Source organism: Rhea pennata, chromosome 2 (genome assembly GCF_028389875.1).
Source record: "Rhea pennata isolate bPtePen1 chromosome 2, bPtePen1.pri, whole genome shotgun sequence".
In the NCBI taxonomy this organism is placed as follows: Eukaryota; Metazoa; Chordata; class Aves; order Rheiformes; family Rheidae; genus Rhea; species Rhea pennata.
Window position 1 is genome coordinate 26,242,332 of NC_084664.1, and position 14,204 is coordinate 26,256,535.

General features: G+C 39.8%; 2 protein-coding genes across 3 annotated transcripts; one reads left to right on the top strand and one right to left on the bottom strand.

Moving 5' to 3' along the window:
• Positions 1–161: 161 nt before the first annotated feature.
• On the top strand, positions 162–5,125 carry RBM48 (RNA binding motif protein 48). 2 transcript variants are annotated; one of them, XM_062567744.1, is made up of 5 exons: positions 162–354; positions 1,960–2,150; positions 2,280–2,425; positions 3,389–3,927; positions 4,905–5,125. In XM_062567744.1, exons 1-5 carry the CDS (start codon positions 244–246, stop codon positions 4,986–4,988), a joined length of 1,071 nt encoding a protein of 356 aa, XP_062423728.1. In that variant the 5' UTR covers positions 162–243; the 3' UTR covers positions 4,989–5,125. The 2 variants fall into 2 exon arrangements, with proteins under 2 accessions (XP_062423728.1, XP_062423729.1); XM_062567745.1 differs by lacking the exon at positions 162–354 and adding an exon at positions 463–633 and having other exon boundaries at positions 1,593–2,150.
• A 64-nt stretch (positions 5,126–5,189) lies between these two features.
• Positions 5,190–13,328, bottom strand: CLXN (calaxin). The gene is made up of 6 exons (XM_062567746.1): positions 13,271–13,328; positions 12,827–12,982; positions 10,862–10,966; positions 9,138–9,289; positions 6,920–7,024; positions 5,190–5,383 (listed from the first exon to the last, which is right to left on the bottom strand). The coding sequence occupies exons 1-6, from the start codon at positions 13,326–13,328 to the stop codon at positions 5,333–5,335; spliced, it is 627 nt and encodes a 208-aa protein (XP_062423730.1). The 3' UTR covers positions 5,190–5,332.
• Positions 13,329–14,204: the final 876 nt, after the last annotated feature.

A 14,204-nucleotide genomic window follows, 5' to 3' on the forward strand; every position in this document is an offset into this window, starting at 1 on the left:
CCCGCTCCCCCCGGCACAATGGTATGGCCCACAGGCAGCCAATAGGGACGCGGCATGTACCAAGTCCCTCCTTCGGATTGGCTCCTCTATCGAGGGCTGCAGCTCGTTCTGTCTGGCTCGTCGACGCCGTCACGCGCCTCCTAGTCGGAGCCGATGAGAATAAGGCAGGTGTCCTGTCTGATTGGCCGCTCTCTCGGGGAGCGGCTAGAGCTGCCTCCGTAGGGCGCGGTGGCCGATAGGAAGATGGCGGCAGCCGGCGGGGCGCTGGGGGAAGCTTGCCGGCATCACGCGCAGCTGGGGGCCTGCGAGTCGCGCGCCAAGTACCGCGAGGGGCGGAGGCCGCGCGCCGTGAAGGTGGGGCCGCCGCGGGGGGTGGGGAGCGGCGGCGGGGGCTGTGTCCGGCTCCGGTGGGGTCTGCGGGGCGCGGCGGGTCTCCGCGTCGCTGGCGTCCGTCAGCGGAGGGGAAGCGGCTCTTTCGGCTCAGCTCCCGCTGCCTTCCTCGTCCGAACTTCCCCGGAGAAGTTTATTTCCGATTCCTGAGGCAGAGCGTCTGCGCGGGCAGTTACGGCGCGCTGACGGCCCGGCGCTGCCGCCCCGCCAGTGGCTGCGGCGCCTGGAGCACGCGGCTGTGCAGTACGTGCGGCCCCTGCCCCGAAGGATTTGTAGCCTTAGCGGGCTGCCTGTTTATGCACAAAAGCAGCAGGCGCTAGCAGGAGCTGCTAGACTTGAGTCTGATAAAACTAGTAACCCCCAACTTGTACCTTGTAAATTAGTCGGTTAGAAATGCATGTGCCATGAGTAGCCCAGTTTTATGCAAAACAAAAGCAATTGAGTGTAAAAAAAACTTCTGAAGCTGAATGTTGCAGTTATTAGCTAACACAGGTGGGAACGCAGCATCGCTGAACTCCGCAGGACTCCTTACATGCACAAGGCTGTTGTGTTCCTGCAGCTGTGCCCAGCAGCTCCTGCTAAGATTCAGAGAAGGGCGTTTTGAAAGAATGCTGGATTTGCTCTGTGTGTGCAGTTAACGTACTATGTGCAGTACAGGTGTGCTCTAGGGCTGACTTGGGAAAGAGAATGGCTAGGAATAAGCTGCTGTGACAAGAACAATTTCTGCAATATTTGTAGAGGGTGCATTTTTATGATTGGCATTTTGAGAGCTGATTCCCTGAGTGGTTCCCTCTGGTCCTGCATTTGCTGGCTTTTGTAAAAGATGTGCATCTCATGCAGTCTAAATGTTTTTTAACAAAATCGTAATGATTTTTAGAAAAGCTTGTTACAACCGGTTGTTGCATATAGACTGAGCTGTCAAAGAGCTTTCCTTGGATTTTCCTTTCTGTATTGTTATGCTACAGTCATTATGCAAAGTAGAAAGGAATTTCTACTAACTTGCTAGGGAAAATGTTGCAGCTCTCAGCAGCTTATTGTATTTGTCTCTCAAAGTATCCTGTTTGATCACGCTAGCAGGGACAGCTCTGTACACACATGATATGCCCCAAGGAATCACAATATTTTCTCCCTGCTTTGCTTGCATTGTCTCTCTGCCTTATAAGCAAAAAAGATTTTATGAGATTTGTTCTTTATTTTGACAGTGCCTCATACTAACTGGCTACTTTTTAGTCTTGCAAGAAAATCTAGAGAGTTGGAGTACTTCTGTTCACTGAATAAAATTTATGACCTGGTGAAGAATGTGTCAACTCAAATTCGTGTCCTCTCTGGAGTAACAGATCGAGTTCAGTGCCTCTCAGTGATGAAGAGGTCCCGGAAAACTCCATCTATCTTTTTGCAAAGGTCCTAGCTTACTGCTTCTGCCAGAGTCCAAAGTGTAAATAGAGCCCAGAGTGTTCAGTAAGAGGGTCTGAGAAGCAACAGATAATGCAGAGAAAATTCTTGTAATTGTTACTTTTGTACTAAAGTAAAGAACACGAACCCTTTAAATAATGTGTTGTATTTTTTCAGGTTTATACTATCAACTTGGAATCTCGTTATTTACTAATACAAGGAGTTCCCGCATTAGGTGTCATGAAGGAATTAGTTGAACAATTTGCATTGTATGGTGCCATTGATGAGTATCATGCTCTCGATGAATATCCAGCAGAGCAGTTTACTGAAGTTTACCTTATAAAATTCCAAAAACTGCAATGTGCAAGGTACCGTACAGGGCAATGTCTGCCTTTTCTTGTCTTGCTCTTTTACACCCTAACTCTTTGTAATCTGTTAAGATTTTAAGCGTTGAAATGACAGTCTCAGTTTTGCTAATACAATTCAATTTCCTTCAGGGTGGCCAAGAAAAAAATGGATGAACGAAGTTTCTTTGGTAGCTTGCTACATGTGTGCTATGCTCCAGAATTTGAAACAGTCCAAGAAACTAGGGAGAAGTTGCAGGATAGAAGAAAGTATATAGCAAAAGCAACAAATCAAAGAGGTTTGTAATTAATGTCCTATAGATCTAACATACCATTTCTGTGGTGGGTAGGTTAAAAGTACCCACGATAAAAGAAAGTATTTTGTATTCAACTGTTTTAAAGATTCATTTTAAATATGCTCCCAGAGACATCTTTCAATATTTGGAGGACTATATACTTCTGAAGCAATTTTTAGGTTTTGGTTGATACAAAAATAAAAAATGCACAACTTCTAATACTTCACTGTTTCATTCCCTTTGCATTTTCTACTCTAAATGTTACCAGAAATTTCCAGCACTGGTCAGGAAATTTGAGGTCATCTTTTTACCCTTGTTCCAGCTTATTCAGGCCGACCAAAAGTGAAAAAGTATAGTAAGGTGACCAAACCCAGAAGCTTTTAACAAAAAACTTCTCTAGCCTGCGTATTGGCATGGGAGGAATGTTGAAAATGGACTGGGTTTACAGGGAGTGGAGCTGCAACACTGCAAAGTTCCCAGGCTGCACTTAAGTATGGGCAAGTTATGAAATACTTCACAAATGTACCAATTGCAGAGCACAGCCTTCTCCTTTCTTGTGCTTTTATGATCATATAATTAAAAATTATATCAGAATATACTTAAAGGGTATTAAAATCACTAATTTTTAACATCACAAAACATGATTTCTGATGTTTCAAAACACGGGCTATCCATGGAATCATAGCAGGAGGTTAAAAAAAAAAAAGTGATTTTGAACATTAGAAATATTTTCATCATATTCTCAAAACCGCTGAAATGCTTCTGCTCAGGCTTTCCTCATAAATAGAGAGACTAGGCTGGAAAACTTCAGTTTGAAATGTGACACTTAGGAAAAAGCAATGACTGAACGGTGACTGGAAATGAAATATTGGTAAAGCTTCTAAAATTATTGCGTGTTAAATTGTTTTTTTTATATATTAGAACTAGCAATGACATTAAAAAAAGCTACCCTTTCTTCTTTCAAAGATCGCTTTCTTGTAAAGAAAGTAGAGGGGCCCAAAAAGATCATCTCAAAAAAATCAGAGCATGACTGTCAGTGGACTACATCAGAATCCTATGCAGCTGGTACCTGGGATCCATCTCCTTGCTCTTCAAATTCTCACATGGTACCACAAAACAAAGGATATCCTTCTGGGAGTCATAATCAGAGCCAGTTTATACTTCCCCAGAATGTCAGTCACTGTGCTGAAACTTCTGGGTACTTTGGTCAAAGCATGTCCTTAACTCAAAACGTACAACCAGGAGGACCTACTCTACCAATTTCTTCAATGCAGCAAAGAACAGTCCCAGTCGATAATGGAATCGACAGGTTTATGCCTCGTACAACTCATCTACAAGAACGTAAGAGGAGGAGAGAGGAAGGTAACAAGTTTGCCCTCATGGGAACGTACATGGAGAGTACTGAAGTCATTATTGGTCCACAGCTACCGGAAGTACCTAAGGTGGATATGGATGATGATTCATTGAATACTTCAGCTACATTAATTCGAAATAAACTGAAACAGGTATAGTTTCTGAAGCTTCCGGTGTTTTTCACTTTCAGACATACATGTTCTGTGCTTGTTATCCATAAAAACAAAGACCCTAATATAATTTAATTCAACATTTGTCCAGTATTATTTGTTTATTTGGAACTTAAAACTAGTGCTCTGACTACTTAACTCTTTTATCGTGCAGAGTATTTCAGGCCATTCTACTCCATACCTCTTAAGTAATTCCTGATTTTCAAAAGTATGTTAGTACTTACAGCTTTGAAAATACCAGAGTGTGGTCCTAAACAGTCCTTAGTAAATGACATTTTTTTTTTTCGCAGAGGGGAGGCATGATAACCTTGCAGGTAGTCCTACTGACTCAAGTGTGGTATTTATATCTTGGATTTGATTGGAAAGGGGTGGGAAAAAGTCAGAGTTGAATGTAATTTTGCCTGAACATCTGCTATAACATTAAAAGAATACAGAACTACAAATACTATGCTGATACATTTCAGGGTATCAAGCTTTTTGTGGAGTATGTTAATGAATCAGTTGACAAGTCAAACATTCTTGATGTAACTTGGTGCTTACATTAAGAAGAGTTTTCTTGACTAGAACTAACTAGACTGATTTGAAAGGAAAAACCTCTGGTCGTATTGACTTAAAAAGGGTGCTAAACTTTACTTTGAAACACCTCTAGTATTGAGAGAAGTGATAAAATGTGTAATACCCATCACTGAATCTCTGAGTTCAGTTTGTGAGTTTAAAATACAAACTGGTATTGCTAACAGACTTGTATTTTCTGAGGGTTTCACATCCTTTATCTTGCGTCTAATGCTGTCTGGTGGTTTCCCCCCTGCTTTTCTACAGGAAATTTTAATACAAGTGTAAATACAATGATACGTTCCTCCTAATACCAAAAGACTGGATAGCTGACCTTACTCTAAAATTAACATAAAGAAGGAATAGTTGCAGTTTACTTAGAATAGATTTTTTTTCCCTCAATCTAGGTGGCAGATTCTGTTTCAACATGTGTGGAAAAGCCAAAGGATAGTTCAACAAAGCCACTTGTAAAGCAAAGAAGAAGAATATAGATACTGCTGGCAGCATCTTTCTACAGTCTTCTTTAAAGGATAGTTTAAAATATATTAGGAATGTCAAAAATTATAAAATATTTTGTACTGTATTTCAAATCAATTTCATATTAAAACTGTATGTATTTTTTCCTGGAATGAACAAAAAATTGTTGTAATCTTGTCCTGTGTGCTTCTCATGAAAGAACTGTATTTATAAAATGTAATCAACCTCTGTTTATTCAGTAGCTTTTACAGTAAAGAAATATTAAAATTTAGTAAGTTTTGAGTTATTCCTGCTTTTACCATGTCAGGAAGAATCATTAAGAAAAAGAATTCTTACAACAGTATTTCATCAACTGGAGCTACAGTTCATTAGTTTCCTGGAAAGTTTTCAGTTCAAATGCCATACTGCTCTGTTTTAAAAAAAACAAAAACAAACAGTAATTAGAGGATTTAAGTTAGTCAGATGCTAAACTGAAACTTGTAAGAAGATAAAGTCCTTAAAGAATATCTTAATTCCAATATTATTAAATTAGCATTCAAAAGCATTACTTGGGTTTTGGACCCTAAATTTACATATTTGCACATACTTTAAGTCAAATGTCAAGAATGGCTATGTTCTTGCTGTTCAGTTGTAGAGTTGGCTGGATTTTGTTCATGTAAAGCTCATAACTGAAATCTGCTTGTGACTTTTGGGGCTTGGAAGGATACGTAAATAGAGTTTCTCCTTTAATAATGAAACTAGAGACCAGTCATGTAGGGCTACAGAATAGAGGACACAGAATGGAAGTGTGAAACAAGCTGAATAGTTGCATGATTTGCCTGAACTACATACCAGCTTTCTCACTAACTTTGACAGAAGGTAAGTAATTTCTCTGTGCGTATTAGAGAATCATTAATTTTGTTCAGAAAACTTAGATTTTCTAATTATTCATTTGCTATTAAAAAGAGAGTAAGAAAAAAAAAAATAAAATGTAGTATTTAACTTGGGATTTCCCAAACTGCTCGAAGTCTTGACAGTCTGCCAAGAGAAGTATAACATTTTGGAAACAGCTGCTTTGCAGGGAACTAGAGATCATATAGCTTGCAAGTCCTAGACTCTCTTCCTGTCTTTCAGCCTGCTAGACAGGGGAGCTGGCACGAACTGTAGGTTTCTAGCAAATGAAAACTTGCCTTGTTTTCAACAGTCTCTCAGGCCTTTACTGTTTCTATCAATCACTGCGTGTATTTCGAAATTTTGTTTTTCATCTCTACTTACAGTATTTAGAACTGAAATGCAGTTCAAAGAGAGTAATGGTTGTTGGATTAGGAAAAATTAATACATACACAGCAGAAAAACTCTCTTCATTTTTAACCAATTTGACTTAATATTGAGGAAATGAGCATGTCCTAAATTAGCATCTTTCAAGAAAAGGTTACCTCAGAATCAAACTAGATGTACTGCTAATAAATAAAGCCCAGTTGGACAGAATTTAAAGATGGCAATGTCACACTCTGAGATGAAGTGTCAAGGTGTTTTTTTTCAGAAAGTTACACCACTGTCTACCTAAAGATGCTGTAAAGTGAGGTGATAGTAGTGACAGTGAAGAAATAAAAATAAAAGTTGCATTTTCAAAGAGCTTTCAGGTAAACTTCAAAAGAATGGTCCATTTTTTCTTATTTTCAAGGGGTGCTTATTTAGGATCATTCATTATATTGCTGTCCTGGGACAGCAGTACTGCATAACTGTGTTCTTTTTATATCCTCTGGTATCAGTTTTTGACTGTTTAAAGAACCATCTGTGCTTATGAAAAGTAGATGTGAATTCAGCATATGCGAATCTTGCAGCTGGAACAATTTATCAGTTGAATTCAGGAGGCCCTATGTAGTGACAATACCAAAATTATATGTCCCCTTAACAATAACAGAGAAGCTATTTGCACATTCTTTTTAACTCAAAGCTGATATACCTTTATATCTGGCAAACATGGTCCAAAGGCTTCTAAGAGAAGACTTTCATCTCTGACAGCTTTTTCAAAGTCCAAAAAAGAAAGCTTGCCATCATGATCATAGTCCTGCAAAAGGAGAAAAATGTTTTAGCAAGTATGGTTACTTGAAGTAGCAGTATTTTTTAAAAAAACAGTGTTATTTACATGGATTCTATTCTTAGTTTAAATGTAGACTGTATGAATGTACTTTAGGCCAGCAGTTTCTGCTCAGACATCTGTATACTTTGGTTCTATGTAAGGCATAAATGGTGGAACAAGCACAACTGTCTCTTATGTCTTTGCTAACAGAATTCCACAGAAAGCAAAACTTACTGCTGGAAAGAGGTTGAGCTGAGAATTGTGTGGCCATATCTCAAGCACCATTACACTGAAATAGAAATGGGGACTTAAAAGTAGGAAAAAAAATGGTAAAAGTTTGTAAGGTATATCCTGTATATGTTTTTACATCATGAATGTACCTGCACCAAGTTCATGAGACGGGAGATAGTGGCGTACACTAATTCCAGCGAGCCCCCTTCATTCTTACTGCAGAATCACAGCAGAATATTCCTCTGGGGAAAAATTATTGTTTTTAATATTTCTGCAACTTGAAAACGTCCCATTTCTGTGGACATGGAAGCTTAAAATACTGAGTGAAGTTACAGTCATCAAACTTTTCTGAACCCTGTAAAATTAAGGCTTTAAGTGAAGTTAAATGGAGGTGGGGGAAAAAGGTCAGTCTACAAGGCTCAAGACCAACCAAGTTTTGAAAATCAAGCCAATGAACTGTTAAAACTGGTAAATAACATGCAGGGAGCACAGGTTCTAATGACTAGAAAAGCAGAGGCAAGCTGCTATGTAGGTAGAGAGAGTCCTGAACAAGAAAGCCTGCTGCTTGATGTTTAAGAGAAACTGAGAAATTGGTATGCTCTACATTATACACTCCTCAGTACAGGGAGGAGCCCTGCATGAGCATATTCCTTACAAATATTCTTTAAGTATGAAAATTCTCTTTATTCATGGAATTGGACATATGTTTAATCATGATGCAATTGTATCTACAGACAGTTGTTCAAAACCAATTTCTTCTTTGAGTGATGGGCTCCACATAGATTCCTTTTTAGATATCTAACTAGTAGTTATTTAGTCATTTGAGATGAGCAGCAATATCCTACTCAGACAACTGTCCAGCAATCAAATCAGGACTGGACATTCTTCAGAGGTTCCTCAAGCTCTTGAGGAAATACCAATACAGGCACATGTTCAACTTATTATATGTTCTTACATATATGAGGATTTCATGAGGTCTAGTGGATACAGCTCCAGCTTGGACTTAAGCAGCTCATTTATCAGCTGCCTAGAACATGATAGCGTTTGTTTTGGATGCAATCTAGGAAAGCTGAGGGTGCAGGTGCCTCAAAGAAAACAAGCAATAACTTGCTTTCTGCAGGAGATAATTCTTCACAGGGCTGAGTCCACTAAGGGTAAGAGCTAAAGGTCAGCTAAGGGTGTGCAAAAGGGATGGGCTTGGGAAATAAAAAGGAGATTAAATAAAAAGATTGGAGATTGGAGAGCTGAATTGAAGAGAAATTTTTGAATAATGCAGTAGGAGGAGAGAGAATGTTTCTTGACTCCATGAAAATGTTGAAACACAGCCCCTGGCTAATTTGGGTAGATTTATCATGTTGAGACAAGTTTTACATGAATAACCCTTGAAGTTATTACTCTAACAGAACATATAAATTGCATAAATACTTTTAATGGTCAATTGATAAAATACTTGAAAAGTTTATATAATAAAGTTACTGAAGATGCCTAACACTGGAATGAATACAGATTATTCTTTTGAATTACCTGCTTTTGCTTTGATGGGGCATACATGTGTGTATGCACACACAGGCACATACATATCCTAATATATGCATGAAGTTTATAATACATTATCATAATAAACTAATAGTTATATATTAGGATACTGACTGGGACTCACTAGGTATGGATTACATCTATGTCTTTTCTTAGAAGGCTTGTTTATCTGAAGTACATAACCAGCTCTGCAACTCAGAATCTCACTGTAAAGCACTTAAAAAAAAAAAAAAAAAAAAACAAACAAACAAAAAAAAACCTCATACAAATACTCTAAGGTTCAATTAACAGATATTTGAAAGACACTCAAGTATCACAATGGGAAATTACTTACCATTTTCTTCAGTGTTATTTCCACTAAGTCCTTAACTCCCTCATCAGGATCTTCTTCTGATGGTTGTTTGAGCAGGCTATTTTTCAGCATATGAAACATTTCCTCTCGTGAAATGTATCCATCGCCATTCAGATCATAAACTTCAAAGCAATCTTTTCAAAAGATAACTTAATTAAAATTTCATGAAAATTGTATCATTTACCATTAAAGCTGTTAGCTATAGACAGAAAATATAAGTTGTGTTTTACACAGTAAGTTTTCAGTCACATTCACCGCATATAATATTCATATATAATATATATATCATATTTTGATACCGGTCAATTATTAGCTATTTACCCTTTGTGTTAAAACCTATTTCTGATCAGATATATAATAAAAGTTTACCGAGAATATAGTGACTTACGGATCTTAGCTTTTTTAGGAGTAGTTACTTAGATTATAAATGAAGGTTCTACTTTAGAAGCCTGATTTCCCAAGGGTGAGATAAAATGTTTACATTCGAAGGACTCTGAACCTACAAGATATGTCCAGGTATTTCAGAAGCTGAGTTAGAAAAGTAGAGGGAAAGGAAAAATGAGCTATGCTTGCACAGAAAGGATAACTAAAGTATCCTTTAATGCAAAGAGAAAATCTCTGTAACAGAGCACTTCTAGTATGAAGGCCTTCATAATTTCTATTCGTTTCTTCCTCCCTGGGAACACAAATTGATGACCACATTAAATTTAATCATTTTTTTAAAAAAACATAACTTTTTAGACAGTTTTGGAGCACAGAGGTTTTCTCTTGCCAAAGGCTAAGCCTACACTGAAAAAAACTGTTCTGGCAAGCATTTTTAACTATTTATAACAGACGACACTGCTATTGCATTACACACCTGTATTCCTCAGCACTTACCTCTGCCTATCTCTGCAGAATGCACATTCTGCCTATTTTATTGCTCGTGGTTATACTGATGTACTGAGTTTCTTTCCAAATACACATCCTAGGAGTGTGATACCCCAAGCTACCTTTCAGTGCAATGCTTTATGATGCATTTATATCATGCATTAGGGATGGCTGATGCTGCAACCAGGGAACAATGGAGACAACATGCTGTAATCCTCCTTTTTCCATCATGTCCCCCACCCCCATGCTTTACTTTTTTGCTGCTTTTTAAAATTCTAGACTTCTTGCAATTTTTCTCCATCATCTTTCTCCATCGTTACTCTGGATGTTCTCATGATCACCTTGCAAACAACTCACAACTTTTAAGTCTATGCTTCCAAGCTGAGGAACTGCTAGAATTAATGCAACTGCTGCTGTGTCCTCATCATGCCAGTGACTGAATGTTGGCACTGGCCTTAGTTGGCTTGAGGAAGATTGTATTATTCAGCCAACAACAGCTTTAACTTACATCTACGTATTTCTAAGTTGTGTGTGTCAATACGGAAAGATATATTTTGTCAAAAGTATATACCTCAGAACAAGCTTCAGTTCAAAGATAGCTTTGCTTTGTCAGTGACAAAATAAGGTTGTAGTTATGATAACAGCAGTTTACACAGATTAATCTCAGAGAAACCTTTTCAGAACTCAGTTCCATGGCGTTAAACTACAGAGGAAAACTCATAAATTACCAAAAACCTTACAAGTGAGGAAAATAATAAACTAATTATTAAAGTGATGTGCAATTTAATATAGGTTCAATGATTCCTACTAAATACTAGTGTGCAGATAAACCTTACATTTAATCTTTTCTTCTAATGTCCCCCGAAGAAATATTGACAAGCCTTCCACCCATTCTACCACACTGACGCAGCTGTCGTTGTCTTTATCAAAAGCACGGAATACTGAGAAGTATATCAGATATATTTTATGCAATAAGGAAACACAAGCAATATTTTCTTGAATTCAGCAAAAATATGAGCACATTTTTGTCTGAAGGTATTTTTTTGCTTTCAAAGCATGATTATCCTTCCTGGATCCTTCTAAGCCATAATAATGAAAGGGAGCCCACCTCTCAGTCTACTGATCTACCCTTCCATAGTCCTGCTGGGATAAGCCATTTTGTTTGATCTGCTGCTTTCCTAGCTTATACAGCTACAGGAAGTATGCTTTCATATAGGCATAAACCAAATAGCCTATGTTACAGCATATTTGCATGTGGTAGAGGATTTTAATTACTAGGTTTTGTATCAGAAAATCTTGGAGAAAGAAATCCTACAAATAATGCACATTTATTTTAAATATACCAAGAAAAACCACCTTCTGTCTTACACATACCAAAGTCTTTTTTCCTCTCTCTTTCCTGTAATAGGAAATGTAACCTTACAACTTAATTATCAGTACAGCCTGTGACATAGTAATTTGGACCCAAGATACAATGCAAAACCATCAGTCAACATCAATTTCTAATTAACATTCTAAATTGTTAATTAGTAAGTTGGCTACAGGAATCCCTGTACACAGAAAGCTGAAATACTGTGTACATAGGAGCCAAACATTCTGGAACTGGAAAATAATAGATTTGCCTTTGCAGTCTTAAATCAGCCCCTTTTGTATGTAAGCATTACAATAATCTTTAACGATGGGTCTCTATAACATTTTTTCCAAGAGATACTTGATTTGCATAAAATGGCATTCTCATTTAAATACTTCCTCTGCTAGAGGAAAGGAGAAAGCTGAAATAACTGATGGCCCTTCTTGACATCAGATTGTAAGGGATGGCAGATTCATGCTCCTCCTCCACAATCTCTGCTAGAAAAGAGCCTTTATGTCAGAGATTTTGTGCTACTTCGAAAGCATCTGCAAATACGTGTATTTTATGCATCTTTGAAGACAATATAAAGCAATAATGTTAGCTCTCTATTCTCATCTAGCTCTACGGTTTGACCAGTACCTTCAGTGCTGTTCACAGTACCTCTATTCCAGAAGCTAGTAATAAAACACCTTTCTGGGACCTTCGGGTTTGGGACAGAGCTTTGGACTGGCAGTAATGACTAGACCTCCCTGTGGGATTATGGGAGAAAAAAAAGGAAGGTGACACAATGCTGCCCTCTTCTGTCCTGACACTAAGGATGACTGGAATAAGGGCAGCCACATGATAGCACTACAACTACCTCACCTGCACTTCTCCCTTGTACAACAGTGTGAGCTGAGATGCAGGGCAAATTATTCCATATAAAGAAAAAAAAGATACCTCTCTGGTATCAAGCAGCACCCATACCTAACTTTTCCTTTGCTCTACTGACATGGACGAGAGGACAGTATTTTATTCAGGCACACTCATCTACTGGCCTCCAAAAGCTTCCCATTCTTCCCTCTGGTCAACAGCATACCGATTTCCCCCTCCCCACAAGGACCATTTGGATACCATTTGCAAATCGTGCTCTCCATGGCTCTACCAACTAAACTCATGCTAGCAACTGGGCAATAACCTAGAACTAATGTAGCAACTGCTTGCATGTAACTTTTCTTCTGTCAACTTTTTCTGTAGCCATCAAAGGCATTTTGTCAGTAATAAGGAATCAGCATTCTTGCAGGAACAAAAAAAAAAAAAAAAAAAAAAAAAAAAAGGTGCCAGTATCAGATGACCTGCGATGTATCTGTAAGAAGTGTTTTTAAGACCACTGTTTGAAAATTGTTGCTCCAAATTAAAAAAAAAAAAAGAAACCTGCAACCTTACAATCCTTTAAACCTATAACCCTCACCTCTGTCCATAATCATGTCATCGGTCATTCCAAACGTGCAATGCAGAATGTTTCTGAACATGTTACGATCTAAGCCAACTGCAGCAAACCGATCCCTCGACTCGGTCGCCAGAGTGTGGAAGAGCTTGATGAGACATTCCACCTCCTTTCTGTTAACTGCCCAATCAAAACACAGGCAAAAAGATTTCACATCCCAAGTTACGAAAAATAAGCCGCAGGACCAGGGAAGCCGCAGGACCCAGCCACGAAGGACAGTAATCGGTTTCTGAAGCGGCCCAAGACATATCTGCCCCCACCCCCCATCCCAGCCGCTCCCGAGGGGGCACAGCAGGACGGGCGGGGACGAGCACCCCAAAGGAGGACGAGGCAAGAGCAGCGCGACACAGGGGCTGCCGGTCGGGGGCAGGGGAGGGCAGGGGGTGCCCCGCCGCCCCGCGCACTCACAGTGCCTGGCGGACCGCACCAGCGAGTCCGTCAGCTGCTGCAGCCTCTTTCTGCTCATGGCGCCCGCCTCGGCCGCCGCGCGCGCCGCTACCGTGGCAACGGGTCACGCGGCGGAGGGCGGGCGGGCTCCTCCCCCGCGCCGCAGCATGGCGGCGCGCCGCGGGAGGCGCTCTGGCTGCGCCAGGCATCGGCGCGGCGACGCCTGCCCGCAACCGACGGCGTGACATCGCGCTGGCTCCCAGCGTGGTGGCGGGGGCGCGCGGAGGTGCTCAGCGGGCCGTCAGGTGTTCCACGCAGTCTGCGCGCCCTCTGCCCACGCAGAGGCTCTGTATTTACGATTTCGTTTTATGCCGGCCCGTTCTCTCCGCTTTTCCTCCCTGAGGATCCCAGCCGAACCCATCACGATCTCCACCACACCCGTACAGATTTCTTTGCACCGCATCAGTGACCACAAATCAAATGGAAAACTAGCAAAGAGCTCTGCCTTTGCTTGCAACTACCATCACCACCTCAAAGATTCAGCATACGCAAACCAAGAAAGCTGAAGTGCTTTGATTAGACTTTTCCTTCAAGGAAAAAAAAACATGCAAGAAGATTAACAATGTATTTGTTAATGGACTGAGAACTGAAACATTTCATTGGCAATATTAAAGCTTTGCTGTGAACTGGCAAAGCCTGTATGTCCCTATGTATATATATAGCTATACCACTTCAAAAGTGTTACGGTGGTATTTGACTACACAAATTACATAGACGGCCAGCAACAAATAGTTATATTTAGAAAATTTAAATTACATACCTGCTTATGCATTTGGAAGACTGGGGCACTCATTCCCATTTTTATTTCTTTCTGACACAGGTAGTTGTGTAGAAGTCAAATAAGGTATCACTCAGAGTACAGCATGTATCATATGGTTCATTACTAGTTCCTTTT

Bases quoted from the DNA above. Each gene is read 5' to 3' on its own strand.
- RBM48 (XM_062567744.1), top strand. From the start codon at position 244: ATGGCGGCAGCCGGCGGGGCGCTGGGGGAAGCTTGCCGGCATCACGCG. The intron at 2,151-2,279 runs GTACCGTACAGG...AATTTCCTTCAG, and splicing joins CAAAAACTGCAATGTGCAAG to GGTGGCCAAGAAAAAAATGG. The intron at 3,928-4,904 runs GTATAGTTTCTG...CCCTCAATCTAG, and splicing joins TTCGAAATAAACTGAAACAG to GTGGCAGATTCTGTTTCAAC.
- CLXN (XM_062567746.1), bottom strand. From the start codon at position 13,328: ATGAGCAGAAAGAGGCTGCAGCAGCTGACGGACTCGCTGGTGCGGTCC. The intron at 10,967-12,826 runs GTGAGGGTTATA...TATACTTCTCAG, and splicing joins TGACATGATTATGGACAGAG to TATTCCGTGCTTTTGATAAA. The intron at 5,384-6,919 runs GTATATCAGCTT...TTTTTAAAACAG, and splicing joins CATGTTTGCCAGATATAAAG to AGCAGTATGGCATTTGAACT.